Below are 14,970 nucleotides of genomic sequence, written 5' to 3' on the forward strand. Positions count from 1 at the left end.
AATAAATAAATTGCATCAGTAAACATTGATTCCAGTTACCCCCTTTCAATCGGCATAAGAGGACGAAAAATTGTGTGACTACGAGAACGTTTATTAATTTGAAAATGTATTATTGTAATTTTGAACTCATCAAATAGGATTTTAACTGAAAATCGTACTGGTCAATCTGTATGCGGATCATCGAATGTTTAACAATATATCCCAATGTAGTCCCACCTCGATAATTTGTAGCATTCTTCAGCAAAGAGCCTATTTTTTTTCTCTCCGTGTGTGTTGGCCTTTGATGTTAAGAAAAATAAATGAAGGAAATCATAGCGGAAGCTATTATTCCGAGTACTGCCAGTAAATGGTGTGCCATTACGGTTGATTTAGAAATTCATAATTGTGAATGAGCTAAGTGCTTTGGATTGCATTAACGTAGTTTTCTTCGGCGTTGTGGCTAATATCCTCGGCCACACATAAGGAGTGGGTCTGTTTTAACAGTTTTATGTTAATTAGTTCATATCCGCGCCTCGATTTGCCGCCTTCCAATTTTCTAGTCACCCCGACTCTCTTTTTACTCGGTGGAAAACTAATTGAATTTTTTCCATTAATCACGGCCTGTCATTGGGGGCCTTAACACCAGCGCCTAAACACGTCATGTCAAATTATAATCTTTTCGAGGGATTCCGAAAAAAAGAAGGATGTTCTTGAATGAAAAAAAAATCGACCCACGACTAAATTAGTTTTAAAAGATAGATTAAATGGGTTTTTGTATTGTTAAAAGCGCCGTGTGAAGTGTCTTGATAAATTGCTTTAATAAAGGCTGTATTTTTTGGCGAGGTTTATTGTCTGGACTTAATTCAAAATGACTCAATGGTTTTATAGCGTTATTTAAGGTTTGCCATTTTATTAACGGTGGATTTAAATTTTATATTTTTGAACGGGAATGTTTGAATGAATTACATGAGTGCCGGGAACGATCCGAATTCTGATTGCGGACAGGACTAATTTATTATTTTGCGAAATTGAAACACTGCTTGATGTTTTCTTTGCCTAATCAATTGTATGTCTCAACACACCTAGCTTTGGTCCGATGAATATTGCCTGGAACTGAGTGGAATACGAAACCAGGAATTTTATTACGTTTGTTTAAATTGTATCTTCCGATTTAATTGGGGCGGTTTAGCTAATAATACCGACATGCCGATTGAAATATTAATTATACTTTGTATTAAGGTTTTTTTCTAAATAGCGCATAACAAAAATTGCATTGCATTCATTTGACTAACAAAATTATTCAAACAACAAATTATTTTACAAAAAGTCGTTACCTTCTGGGAGTTTTGATCGCAACTTTTGAAGCTGAAATGTAGTGGCGCTGACAGTGCAATTCTTTAACTAAACTTCATTTAGTTAACTAAACGTCATTAGATTATAGTTTAATATCTGTTGAAGTAGAGCTTTAAAGTTCTGTTGGTTCAGTGACACCACTACATCCGCTGTATCCGTCTAATTCGACTTGCATTAATTAGTTTGTGTTATATTGCTTAACCAAATAAAAGCTTTACATTATTCGAATCTCTGAATTTTCTTTTATTAATTGAAATGCTTTAGATTATCTTACTAATTGCTGCATCAAAACATGTCGTTTAACGGTATTTGTAAACAGTGTTCATTATGGTTCCGTTCGCAATAAATATTCTAAACAAATGGAAAAATGGTTTCAAATGTCTATCTCTATAAAATATTCAAACTTGTACAATACTCGTTTGAAAACCCACTAATGTGGCTGAATACTAACAGTAAAACACTGGAATTTTTTGTTAAAATTGAATCAATATAATTGATAGGAATGTATGTACAACAAATTTAAATATGCATAAAGTTTGCCTTCTTGTGAAGACCAGTATGAAGGGAAAAATCTGTATAAAAACGGCTCGGAATGAAAGGTATGTCTTTATTAGAACAACGGCAAAAGTTGTCGAAAGCAGCAAAAGTAGTCGCAACTAAATAGTTGATTGCTACATATTGAATCATGACATATTGAAGACAGTGCTAATGAACGACGACTACGACCGTGTTGAGTTTCATAGGAAATATGAACGGATATGGAAAATCAATTTCAAGCTGGCCTCTATTAATATCGCAATTTAGAGGAAATTTGAAGGAAATTTGATCATTGTATCAACTTTTTTCAACGGAAGTTTTTATTTTATTTTAACATCACGATGCAATTTCAGATGAAAATCTTCTTGTAAACAATGAAAACAGATGTTATGAAATAAGATTCTGAATTGAAGTGATACAAATGCTTCAATACAAGGGCTTTCCGAACTCAATTAAAAAAAGAAATTATGCATCATTGAATTATTTTCAACTGATTAAAGTAACAAATGTTTGGTCCCTCTTCAATCAGTAAAATGAAATATTTCTGTATTTTTGTCTGTTAATTTCATATGTTGCCTATGCTACTTTTAGCGTGAAAGCATAGGTATTTACCTACGTAATATTAGAAATTTTTTTTTTGCAAATTGCAAAGCCAACTGTTATAATATGCATTGCAGTTTAAAGTTAATGGCTAAAGGTATTTTAGTATATGTAAATGCGTTTTAACATTTTTCTTCTTAGTCGTTTGCTCGGTTTCGAGCATCGTGAGTCCATGTTTTGTTTTCTGTGATGGCTTTCCATTCTTGTCTATTTTCTGCCATCTTGCATGTTTGAGTGAAGTTTTTGCCGGTTAGACCGGTCATAACATCCATGTATCTTGTGGGCGACCTTCCTCTTGATCTTTTGCCAAGTCTTTCAAAGTGAGTCTCTCAAGACCATTTCTTCTGACAACCAAAGAATTTAGCTATTTTCTCCGCCACCATAATGCTCAATCTCATCTTAATTCTGAGCTAGTCCAGAATGGACTGGTTGGTTCTTTTCTCAGTCCAGGACACGCTCAGCATCCTGCGCCAACAAAACATTTCGAAGGCACTTACCGCTTACCCATCTTTTTTAAAGTCCAGCATTTCGATCCATGTAGAAATACTAAAAACACCAAGCTCTTGACTAATCTCACTTTAGTGATAAGGGATATGTGATGGCTTCTCCGTACTTTGATTAGTTTCTGTCCTCTCCAAGTGATTTATTGGTTTTCAACTTGCTCACTGCTGACCTCATTTCTTTTCACAGTATGGGAGATCCTTTTTCGTTGTATGTTATAGTTATAGCGTGTGACTTTCTGAGTTTCTAGTGTCGTCTATTAATTTCTCGCAATAKTTTTTCCATGGCTCCYTTACCTGTGCTCTGTCTGTTATTAGTTTACCATCTTCCGATCTTGCTSAGGACTTTTAGTTGAMCGTACATGTAATTTGATTGACTTTGCTAAACAAGTCCTTGGACTCATTCTTGTGTGCGKGCTGCTCAACTTCTGCGCATATATCGTTTAGGTACTCGTTTTTGTCGATTCYACAGTGGCGATCTTCTACAGAYCCTCTATAGATCAAAATCTCTTGAGTGAGTTCGTTATATTGTTCTCTATCCTCTTCCTKGTGTAGGYCCGTGWCCTTAAGTTGTTTTCYCTGCGATCCATGCTTTTCTCTTTTGTTTCGTTGTGACTTCAGTTTGTGACGCCACTTCCATCAGAACGGTTTCTGATTTGTAACAGAATGAGTTGGAGTCATTGTCTGATGGTGTGTGTGCCCTTAATTTGGAGATTTCTATCTTTGCCTTTGTTTTGAAGTTTTCATTAGCTTTAATGGTGTCTGAAGGTTTTGGTAGGCTGCAATCTGCTTAATATTCTGCGGAGCTCTACTGCAAGAAACTGGTAATCACTATGGCAATCTTGCATAGTAATCACCAGCAAATCTAACTGAGGTACTCCACCTGGATTTTAGGACTTAGACCTCCCGTTGTATAGTCGTCTTCCATGATCTTCATATCCTGTGTTCGTAATGGAAAAGTTGTTTTCAGTGCACAATTACAGCGATCGTTCTCCTCTGGTGTGTCTGTCTCCCAAACTGTATTTGCCGATCACTTTGAGTAGATGTTTATCTCCAGGTACCCTTTCAAGTTTAGCATTATAGTCTCCTATTATCATCGTGGTTTCTCGATTTGGTTGAGTCTCCAAAAGTTGTTCTAATTCAGAATAGCGTTCTTCTATCTCATCATCTAGCGCTTCGCTTGTTGGAAAATACACTTGTACAATATTCAGATTCACAGGATGGGCGTTAAATCTGACCAATATAATCCTATCACGGACTGCTCTGTACTCTGTCATGGAATTTCCTAAGGTCCTGTTAACTACGATGGCCGCTTCCTTTCTGGATGTGTCCCCAGTTCCTGAGTAAAAAATGATGTAATTTCTAGACATGAAGTGTCCCGAGCCTTTCCCGTGGTTTTCTGCTAGACCTACTATACTCGTACTATGTCTGCTTATCTCTTTCTCCACAATGGCTAGCTTTCCTGCTTCCAATAGTCTTCGAACATTCCAAGTGGCTATATTTAAGCTCTTCCATATGTTCATTTCAGTAGCCCATGTTTCATGTGATGTCTGGTTTCCTGCATGTCTTTAACATTCTAAGTACAAACTAAACATCTTACAAATGAAGCATTTTAATATTAAAGCTTTGGTATTAAAATATATTGTGCTAACTTGTTACCCAATCGAAATACAAACCGCTCAAAATTCAACAAAAAGTTAATTAACAGTAAAGGATTTTATGAAACCATAAATAATAACAAATATATACTTAACAAAAAGTTGAACTCAATGTTTGTTTATCCTCATTACCGCCACATGCGTCAACAAATGAAATAAGTGCTTATTTTACATTTAGAGCCCCAACTTTTTATGTGCAAATGAAAATTCAACGTCAATACTCTAATAGAATATATTTAAATTAATAATCAATCAATTTAGCAAATCACACAAATAACAATTAATGGCATGTGCTGTTCTTATGCGTGTGTGGAGAGAGGCTCTCGAATTAAACTGTGCTAATTTATGCCAGGATTTTTTTCCCTTTTGGAAGAAATGTAAGTGAAACTTTATAGTGATTTCATAGATACCCTGCAAAATCTGGATGTTTTGAAATTTGATCATATAACAGCTTTGTTAATACAGAACTGTTCTAAGTTCTCTTACTAAAAACTCTTCTAAGATTTTAGTTATTTGTAAGTTGAAATAAGCACTAAAAAAAAATTATTCAGATAGCAGCTACTCAATGAACAAATCTATCAAAATTTAACTACAGTAACAATATTGGTCTAAATCTACATATCAGAAAAAAAAATACTGAAATCACAGCACGCTTAACTAGTTCCTCTTGCAGATACTACACACAAAGGAGTTTTAAGATAAACAATAACAAACAACCGACCAGCTTCAACTTTTAACTTAAATTCTGCACTTTTTTGGGAATAGGTGATTTCATAACTTTAAGTGGCAATATCGTTTAGCCTACCGAAGAGTGAAGATTGTGCATATGAGAAAGCAAGTCCTTTATAATACGGGCTTCCCAATTTTTCATATACCTGGTTTTGAAGCCAAGAAAACTGCGTTGTAACATTTCAGACCAAATTTGTTAGCGTTTGACCCTGCTTTAACAATGGAGAGTTTTACTTTTACTTTACAAAGGTTCAGACCTTTGCACTCGCGTCACTAAGCGGGATATGTAGCCGAACATTTTAAATTTTCTACCCGTCTGCGAATTAAAGGGCCAATACCTAAATCGTAAAAAAATATAGGATATGCAGCAGACTTTTAGATCCGGGTTGATTAACAACTGAAAATAAAAAAGGTGTATGCTTCTTTGCGGCTGTCAAAACCGAAGAAATAACGCCAAAAATAATTGAAAATAGTTAATAAGGAAACACTTTTACATCGCCCAACAACAAACCCGAATGATGGTCTTGAAAAGCATTTACAAAATGCGTACCTGATATATGTATTTGGCGAGCTTTTAATAAGGTTTCCAAATTGATTCTTCCGGTCTCCTTGAATCTATATGGAATGTTTAAATCAGAATTAGGAAAAATGCGGACAAAAGGTAATAAATATTTAAGACAAGTTAAGTACTGAAAATCAAATCAAATATTTGATAGCAGGACGAAACAAGTAGCATATGTTGATGTACGTTAGCAATTAATTTCAAAACTGCTTCTTTCTATTGATATGATTTCTTCAAAGTCTTGCAACAAAACAAATATTTATTTGGTGTCTTTTTTACTTTTTGATTGGGCAAAATGGTGATATAGAAAAGTGTGTTTTTCAACAAAAAACTGTGTGCAGATTAGTTGTTTGTTTTTTTTTAAACCGCTTTCCTACAGACGGCGTCGTTTCAAGTTTCGGCATTCAAGGCATCGGCAGCCACATATAAATTTTATATGAATGACCAATCAATAATAGCATGTTTGATAAAAAACGTATTAATTAATCAATGTGTTAATGGAAGAGACTATTTCGAATTGGTACCTCTTCAAATATATTCGGGGTAAATACATCCAAAACGTTTTTGTTATCAACCATTTGATCACTTGCCAAACATTAACGTATATATTTCAACACTCATTAAATTTATGTATTTATTGATTTCGTATAATTTATTTCTCTTTCTAACCCTAAAATATAACATTATCATAAATTGTACTTGTACTTTGCCTCTATAGAAACATTTTTTAGCAAATAATATTACAATACATAAACCTTTTGAAATTTGGCTCAATTACTATTTTATGCATTGCAATACATTAACCTTTTTGCTTCCAAAGAATTATTACGGCATTTTAATCGTCTTGCATATTATAAATCATATATTAACTGTTTGAAAAACCGTAGTGCAAAAGCCGTGCTTGATTGTGTGAACGAATAAAAATGTTTTGCTAAATGACCCAGTTTAGACGATACAAACCAATGCAATAAGTTACAACAGATCTCATAATCCACCGTTCACTGATTACAAGCTGGCAGAAAGCCACGAAATCCGATTTAAAACACCTGGAACACGATATCAATTAGGCAGTCCATTTCAAGATTTTAAATTACAACCACAAACTGAATGTTATTCTACAAAATTGCTGTTGCCGATTTGAACACAGGATTTTTAATTTATTAGAAGATAAACGACTATCACTAACTAATTAATGAGTAATATTTTTAAGTATTTGCAAGTATAAGTTTTGGGTAAAACTGAGGAATTATCAGAGAAAATTGCACTTTACAACGGTGTTTTTCAATTTAAGGAACTATAAAGAAAAATGTAAGGTTTGCTCAACGGTTAGTCTTTGTGTAATCCCGAAAATGTCCAGTTTGCTTTCTATAAAAATTCATGTCCTTAACTTTAAAACCTTGTTGAACACTGGTTTTTTATGGAAGATTTTCTCGACCATCCAATGGCATTTCCCTCTTTGGGTCCAATGTACTAAAAGCCATTGGGCCCAGTTATGAAACCCTTGATACTTAAATATGCATTATTGAAAAACAAAGGCCACTATGTGAAACCCTTTTACCGGTTAAACTTTGACAACATTGATAGTATTCATATGCAAATCCGTAATTCCACACATACCCCAATTTAACTTACGTCAGTCAATAAATGTCGACGGCCATATTCCAGTAAAACATTTGTCAGGATCCCTATTGTTTTTATTCAAATTACTTTGCGGTGCTTGTGATAGAGCGAAGGGTCCGCTTCAGGGTCAACATAGGGCATAGAGTCGAAACAGTTAGCAGCGGATTAGCTGTTCGGGTCGAAATGCTTAATAACTCAAACGCATTGACTTAATGCAACTTTGGGTCGATGGCTGATGATGATGATGAATGTTCAATGTTCTGGCTAGTGGCGATTAACAAAAATTGTCAGACTTTTTTAAATAATGTCTCAGTGTAGTTAGTGACAGAATTCTTCAAACAACTTAGGGAGTTTCTCCAAAGGCACTTAAAAAATCCCTTATACCTATTTACTATCTTATAGATATTTACATGTGGGAACTTATTGGCTAACTAAAATAATTTATAGCTGGCATTCGATAAAAATGCCAGTTTAAAGTAATCAAAAACGTTACATAACGTAAACTATAAAGTTGAATGAATTTAGAATGTGGAAGCCAGTCGCGATTTTTTTTTAGATCTATTAGATAGACAGAAGCAAACTGCTAGCACAGAGACAATTAAAAGTACTAAAACAGAGAAACACCACCCTGAATTAAACATTTTTCATAACCACCAACAACTATTATTAATTGAAAATATATTGTTGACATTGGTGGACTGATTTTTAGCCTATGCAAAACTCATTAACAAATATCGTATCATTATTTTTTTAGAAAACACAGTCAAAATATAAGAAATTAAATATGAATAATCACGCTTTGAAAAGTTGTGCATATCTCGCTTTTTGATACCCGATGTCTCAAAAGCAGTTAGTCTGACAACTTACCAACACGTATATATTTTTTTCTGTCTGTTTGTGGTGCAATTCCAAACCATTCATAAAAAAATCACTATGCATATTTTAGATATTTAAATATATAAAATTAAATTGGTAATGTTTGTCGATAATTTCCAAAGTGTTTCTTCGGCGGATTGTATGAAGTAATTATCATTCACCTATTTATTTCAGTATTCATCATAATTTTTTTGCAGTGGTATAGGAGATTGTTCAATGATTCCGAACATTTTTTTAGAGCTTTTGTTGCCCAATAATGCAATGTTTTACTGTTTGTTAGAAAACTCGTACCAAATCAGCCCTACAAAATCCATATCATAGCACATACACACGAAACATCGGTTTTCCTCTGGAATGCCGAAACTTAGCCCATTGTTTTTTTGCTGTTTAATGCGCCTCTTAACCCGTTTACTGAAGAGATGCTGTGACTTCGTGTACAAAGCAACCATTATACCTACTATATATGTTTGAGTGCACACATCTTAAGCATATTTTTCTTTGTTAAGAATTACTTTATGAAAAAAAAACGGGTAGTGTAGCGAACCTTTATCCAAGTGTATGTTTTTAAAACAGGTGCTATCAGCTAAAGAATTGTTTGTATTATTGTTCTCTAACAGAAGCCTTACAACTTGTTTTGAGTTACAGTTGCATAGATTCGCATCTAAAAAAATAAAGTCACTTACGGAATGTGCAAAAAAACGTGCCAGGCGAAAGGTAAAATAAATGTACAGTGAATGGAATTCATGCAACCATTTAAAAGTTATGCAATTACAGAACCCCAGACAGAATTAAAGGTAAACGACATCCTTTAATATCATAGTGCAATCACATAACGCAACAAACAAAAGCATAAATCCGGGCTGAGCATAAGGCAAAGCGAAATTCTTTCTTTGTGAAGCGTATAATTCATCCGGTTGTAATTTATAACCTTTTTAAGATGTCTGAGTCATAATTGGCGAATGCCAAGTGCAGAATTTACAGTGCAAAGAAAACCGGGCAATAATAAGCATAACGGTAGAATTCCTAAATGAAATAAGCGCACCGTTTACGAAGAGCGAGCATATTAAACGAAACAAAATTGTACTTAAATATCAAAGGAATTTGTGTAATGCGTTTGAAACTGAAGCTAATTGCCAATTGCAAAGGTGGGAAAAGGCTGGAACACCAACAAAGGCATTCGGAACTTTAACTTCTCTTAATGGGTTCAAAATCAAATAAGCAAATGTTGCTGCCAGAGGCATGAAATGCATTTAAAACTCATGTTCATGGTGCTATTTAATAAACACCAAGCTCTTAATTGAATGAAACAAATCTCTAAACCAATTTTTATTCTTAACATCGCGTAAAACTGGCATAATCGTTCCTCTCAAGGAAAATACCGAAATCTGGCACAGGACTTTAATGCGTCTATTTAACCACCAATTTCATTTTTGGCATTCCCTTTGAATGCAGAAACTCTAGTAGGAGTAATGGCTATTTTGGAATCATTAGGAGTTCCAGCCAAGTGCACAACCAACTTTAATGTTTGTGGGCTTCAAACGGATGTTATGTAAGGATCGTCCACTTTCGGATTCTTCAAAATGTTTTCCAAGGTTTTGGAAAATTCTAGACATAGTATGTAGATGTATAGTCCCTCGTGCGGTCTTCTGATAGATTATTTCTTAATATAAGTAATAAAATTGGATATTTTGCATATTTACACCGCTAAAATGTTGCTTTTTAATATATTTCGTTACTAAATTTTTCTTTTCTTTTCAGATCCTAATTGCAGTTGAGAATATTTCGTTTAAGGTGAGTAGTTACTGATTTAATAAATGCTGCTATTTATTTCCTTTATTTATGTCTATTTATTTTCATAGACAAAAAAATCTGTAATTTGATGATTTATAACAATTAAAAATTTAAATTCCTGTTTACATACAGTTTGAAACGCAGAAAGTATTACTTCCTTTAATTTAAATAAAATAAATAATAGTAATAAAGTTTAATTTGAAAAAATAATTATAAAATCATTAAATCTCCATTCATGAATAACGCATTGAGTTCAGTACATTTTAGCATTAATACCTGACATAATTCGCATTAATTTTCTCGACTTTTTGCCTATCCGATGTTATTTGCTTTGAAGCGCTTCATCTCCGCTGAGAATATAATTCAGAATAAAACTGGAGGAAAAAATCCTGGAAAACGAGCTAAAGTAGCGCAGTTTTTTGGTCCTTTAAAAGGTTTTGAATGTATATGAAATTAGGTAAACAAATTTGCATTTAAAAGAATATAAGTAATGGACTGTGCACAAACACCGGAATAATAAAGGTTTTAATGTATTCGGTCGGATTTTTAAAAGAATTAAATTTTTGACTTTGTAGGTTTTATACGTTTTGAGCTTTAATCTGCATTCGTCTGATATTACGGAAATATAAGCGAAATATTTATTTAAAAAACGCGTTTAAACCGAAATCCTCTAATGGAGTTAGCATTGAAATATGATAAATTTAATTTATTTTATTCCTTAGCAGATTCTCTACACTTATTACGCTCAGGCAACTTTTAAACTTTAACTTAATGGAAATAATTGTTGATATCTGAATAGCATAATTCACACGTTAAACTTTGCATTTGCAAAAAAATGTTATTTATTTCATAATAGTCTAGGACCGTTAATATAACGCTAATAATTACTAAAAGAGGCTTATTAGTAATTGAAATTGCTACAACGTCCTAAAGTCCTCAATTATAAACTTGAGTGTGGCATTGGAGCTTAAAAAGGATGTTGGCCTCTTGTCCTCTGATGTAATTAATAATAATTGAAGTACAAGCTGCTTAGTTTAAACTCTCGGCTTGCCTCCGATTTCTAAGAGCTTGATCCGCGAAAATTGCAATGATAGGAGTCAAAATCCATAAAAACGTTAATAAGTTTTAGGGATATGAATTTAAAGAGTTGACAAGTTTAGTCTTTTTTAATTAATAAATGTAAATTGGCAATAGTCTTAAGGTCATATTGATATTTGCAAAAGGTGTGCGGATTATTTTCGAGTTTTGTTAACAGTCGACATATTTGCGTTCTCAATCAAAAAGATGTCTTGACTTTTGGAAGGATCTACTTAGAAAAATATGACAATTCTCTTTTTGTCTCAATTAAATATATATGCATATATGTATATATAAATTAAAAATTAAGAAATTTAAAATGCAATTTTACAAATGTCTTAGTTGGGCATTATCTCCCCCATAATTATGCTTCTTTGCTTTTATTTAAAACTCCTGACAAATTACGAAAGTTGATGTTTCCTTTTATTTAATTAAACATCGTAAAAACATATTAAGTGATACAGATGGCACTTTGAACTTGTTTACCGTTAAAATCTCTTCTAGAAACGTTCAATTGCCAGCACAATGCGGAATCACTTCGAAGCACTGGAAAATCCTTTTTTACGTTTGTTGGAAATTTGTTTATAAAATTGACAGATAATGTAACTTTAAACTTATTGTGATGCCATACAATATGAAATAAAACCCTATGAGTTTGATTTTATCTACCTAAATATTTGGCAAAAAATAGTAGATATGAAAATACCTCTGAAAAAATTATGTCGAAAGAAACATTAATCGACGGTGTTTTCTTTCTGTCTTCTCCAAGACCAATTTTCATTAAGGAGTGTTTTTTAAGATTAAAAATTTTATTAAATCCCCCAAAGCCAAATTACATAAGCTGCTCGCAAGGAGATGATGCACGGCGAATTTACATTTTAAGAGACCTAATATCTAGGTTATTTCCATGAAGGTTATTCCTCCAGAGATTAGCCAAGGGATGTGGGTATAAGAATAATGGGAATTATAATTCCTCGGGAATATGCTATTAGTAAAAATGGTTGTGGCTCAAATCTGGAGTAATGAAGCAAATAACCCTTAGGTAAATGCGCATTTCACCCGGCAGAACCCCATTTTAATTAATTCGATATGTCGCAAAGAACATCAAGTCTAAATTAGAATAGTTTGTTACAAAAGATATAGTTTTAAATACGCACTAACTAATAATGCTGCAGTGTTATCTGGAAATTCGCAAAGTATCTTAAGGGAAACGCCATTTTCAAATATCGTAGCCAATTTGGCTGACGAGATAGTGGACTAAAATGTCAACAATAGAGTTTAAGTGTTTTTTTAACTTACATGCATTTTAGATTATTTATTGCTATTTTTACTCCATTCTTATATGTAGACAAACAGTCAAGTCGTGATCTAATACCAATATTAGTAATGCGAAGCAGTCTCATTATATTGGCAGTCCAAGGATTAAAAACATTTGTATTGACCTGTTCTCATCATATAAGCCCTGATATAATAAACTTTATTACACGTCGTTTCGTTTGCATGCGCGGTACACATCGTCTAAAGAGTTGACCACTGTTTTTTGGGTTCCATAAGATGCAAGAAGCAGAAAGACTTAAAATGAACTAAGTCTCTTTGTCTCTGATTTTCTTAAGCAAAACCCAAAAGTTATATAACAAATACTTAAATTTACTTGATGATTGGCATTGAAAAACTCCGGAACGCACAACGTAATGCCGAACATTGTCCACAATTTCTGCAACTCGGACCATCCAACTTGCGGAAAAAATATACAAGTATATAAATCATATAATGTGAAGGTATTTTATTTGAGTTTAAACCTTTATTTAAGTCAATAATTTGTGTTCAATCGTATGTAGATAATGCGGCCAATTACCCGCAATTCTAGGAAATGTTATTCACTTTTCAATAACAATTCGTTTAATAACTAGTTCGATGAAAAATAATTCGAGCAATTTAACCCTTTGAACATACTATGCTGTGAACACATTTGCAAAGGTTTGGAAGTGGTAATCAAATCGAGGAAACTGCTCAATAACATAAACCGGCATTAAAAAGCGTTCAGTAAAATCGGAAAATGATGGAACTGGAATGAATTTTAAAATCGGCAGATTTATTACCATATTTTGCTTTAATGGCAAGTAAGCAACACATCGTGCGTTAAACTAAATTTACTAATATTCTCTTGACGAAAAAATTTACTTATTTTTCCCCACAACACACTCAAAAAGTGTTACTTACTTCGGATTACATTCTGAACTGATTCGCAATTATATTAGTCAAGTCGCCCAAGTCACTGTTAACATCATTATTTCTAAAATATCCTCCCAGGTTTCTTTCAAAGGTGTCATTGTTACATAATATCACCTTCAGATGCATTTCGCTTTGTTATACCGATGCGTAGATATATACCATCATTTGATAAATGTATGAACTGTTTCATTTCTGTTCATTCATGTGTTAGATGCGATAATATCGTTAATATCCGGTAACATTATGTGTATGTATAAATATAAACTTCTGCTCCAAATAAAATGTATTGAATTTTGGTTATTAATAGCCAACATCATTTAGAAGAACGTATATAAAATTTTTTCACACAGAAAGTCCGTATCTAAAAATTAATATATTGAAAGTAATTAATAAATTATCTGATCCCTTCCAAGAAAGGCCAAAAAATATTTAGCGAGAAATGTATTTAAGGCAAAGCGCAGATTAAAGAACTAAAAATTAAACTTAAAGAAAAAATTCGTAATAATTAATAAGAAATGCTAGGAAATGTTTTTTATACGGACAGGCATGGAACTGAGTCGCATTTATATACGAACCACAAAATAGCTGTTATAGTATTTGCATTTTATTATTGCACTAAAAGAAATGCTTAATAATGGGATTGAGTAATTAATATTATCCATCAAAAATAATTTTAGGCACGCCTATAGAGCCATAAAATAACGTTCACAAATATTTTGACTCGTCAGAAGCTAGTCTGTCGAAATTAAAAGCTTCATTTTGAAGGCATCCTAATACCCTATAATTAATTCAAAAGTTTAATATCAATATTTCAAATTTGACGCTTCTACGCTTTTCATATTAATAAGCTAAAGTTGCGCCTAGAGATTAATAGCCATCTTTTAATTAATTCAATTTTAATAATGCATTAGCTCTTTTTCTTCCCTTGCGCTTTTTAATCAAGCTGTAAATGTTTCAGTCTTTATATTATTCATTAAGTTATTGGGTTATTACCGATCAAAAGAATAGCGCGTATCGAATAGTAAGTACCTCTAAGTGAGAAATTTGTATTTTATTTATTAATAACCGATTGATTTCAAAACTAATGTACATTTTTTAATTTAACTCCCATGTATTGCTGATACAAGGTGCTTCAAAATTGGCGGCATTCCTTTTAAGGGGTGATAGAGGCTCCCTTGGGGAGTACGAGAAAAATATTGATTTCTAGAAGATATTAACAGTTGAAAGTCGAATTTCAACTTTGTTATTAAGCATTATTTTGAAATTGTTCCATGTTTAATTGGTAGCATATTGGAATAATTCAGCATTCAAAAAGAAAAATTACGATCTTTGCTTCAAATTACGAAAATTTTTGATATCAAAAAAGTTCTCTTCTACAAGTTTTTGATGAAAAGGCACAGCGGCAATGATGTTTTTTGTCATTAACAGATAGTTACAGGTGGATAGCCCTTGTCAA

The 14,970-nt window shown here is 32.9% G+C and overlaps 1 protein-coding gene across 2 annotated transcripts in view; it reads left to right on the top strand.

Annotated features, from left to right (window-relative positions):
- The window catches only part of LOC109540306 (insulin-like growth factor-binding protein complex acid labile subunit), a 156,593-nt gene that overhangs the window by 109,760 nt on the left and 31,863 nt on the right, over positions 1-14,970 (top strand). For both annotated transcript variants that reach the window (XM_019908639.2, XM_048664548.1), the window contains one exon: positions 10,173-10,205. In XM_019908639.2, coding sequence (XP_019764198.2) covers positions 10,173-10,205 — 33 coding nt within the window. The remainder of the gene's footprint in view (positions 1-10,172; positions 10,206-14,970) is intronic.

The sequence above is a fragment of the Dendroctonus ponderosae genome, unplaced genomic scaffold (genome assembly GCF_020466585.1).
Source record: "Dendroctonus ponderosae isolate FM_Combo_2020 unplaced genomic scaffold, Dpon_F_20191213v2 Dpon_F_20191213_3, whole genome shotgun sequence".
Taxonomy (NCBI): domain Eukaryota; kingdom Metazoa; phylum Arthropoda; class Insecta; order Coleoptera; family Curculionidae; genus Dendroctonus; species Dendroctonus ponderosae.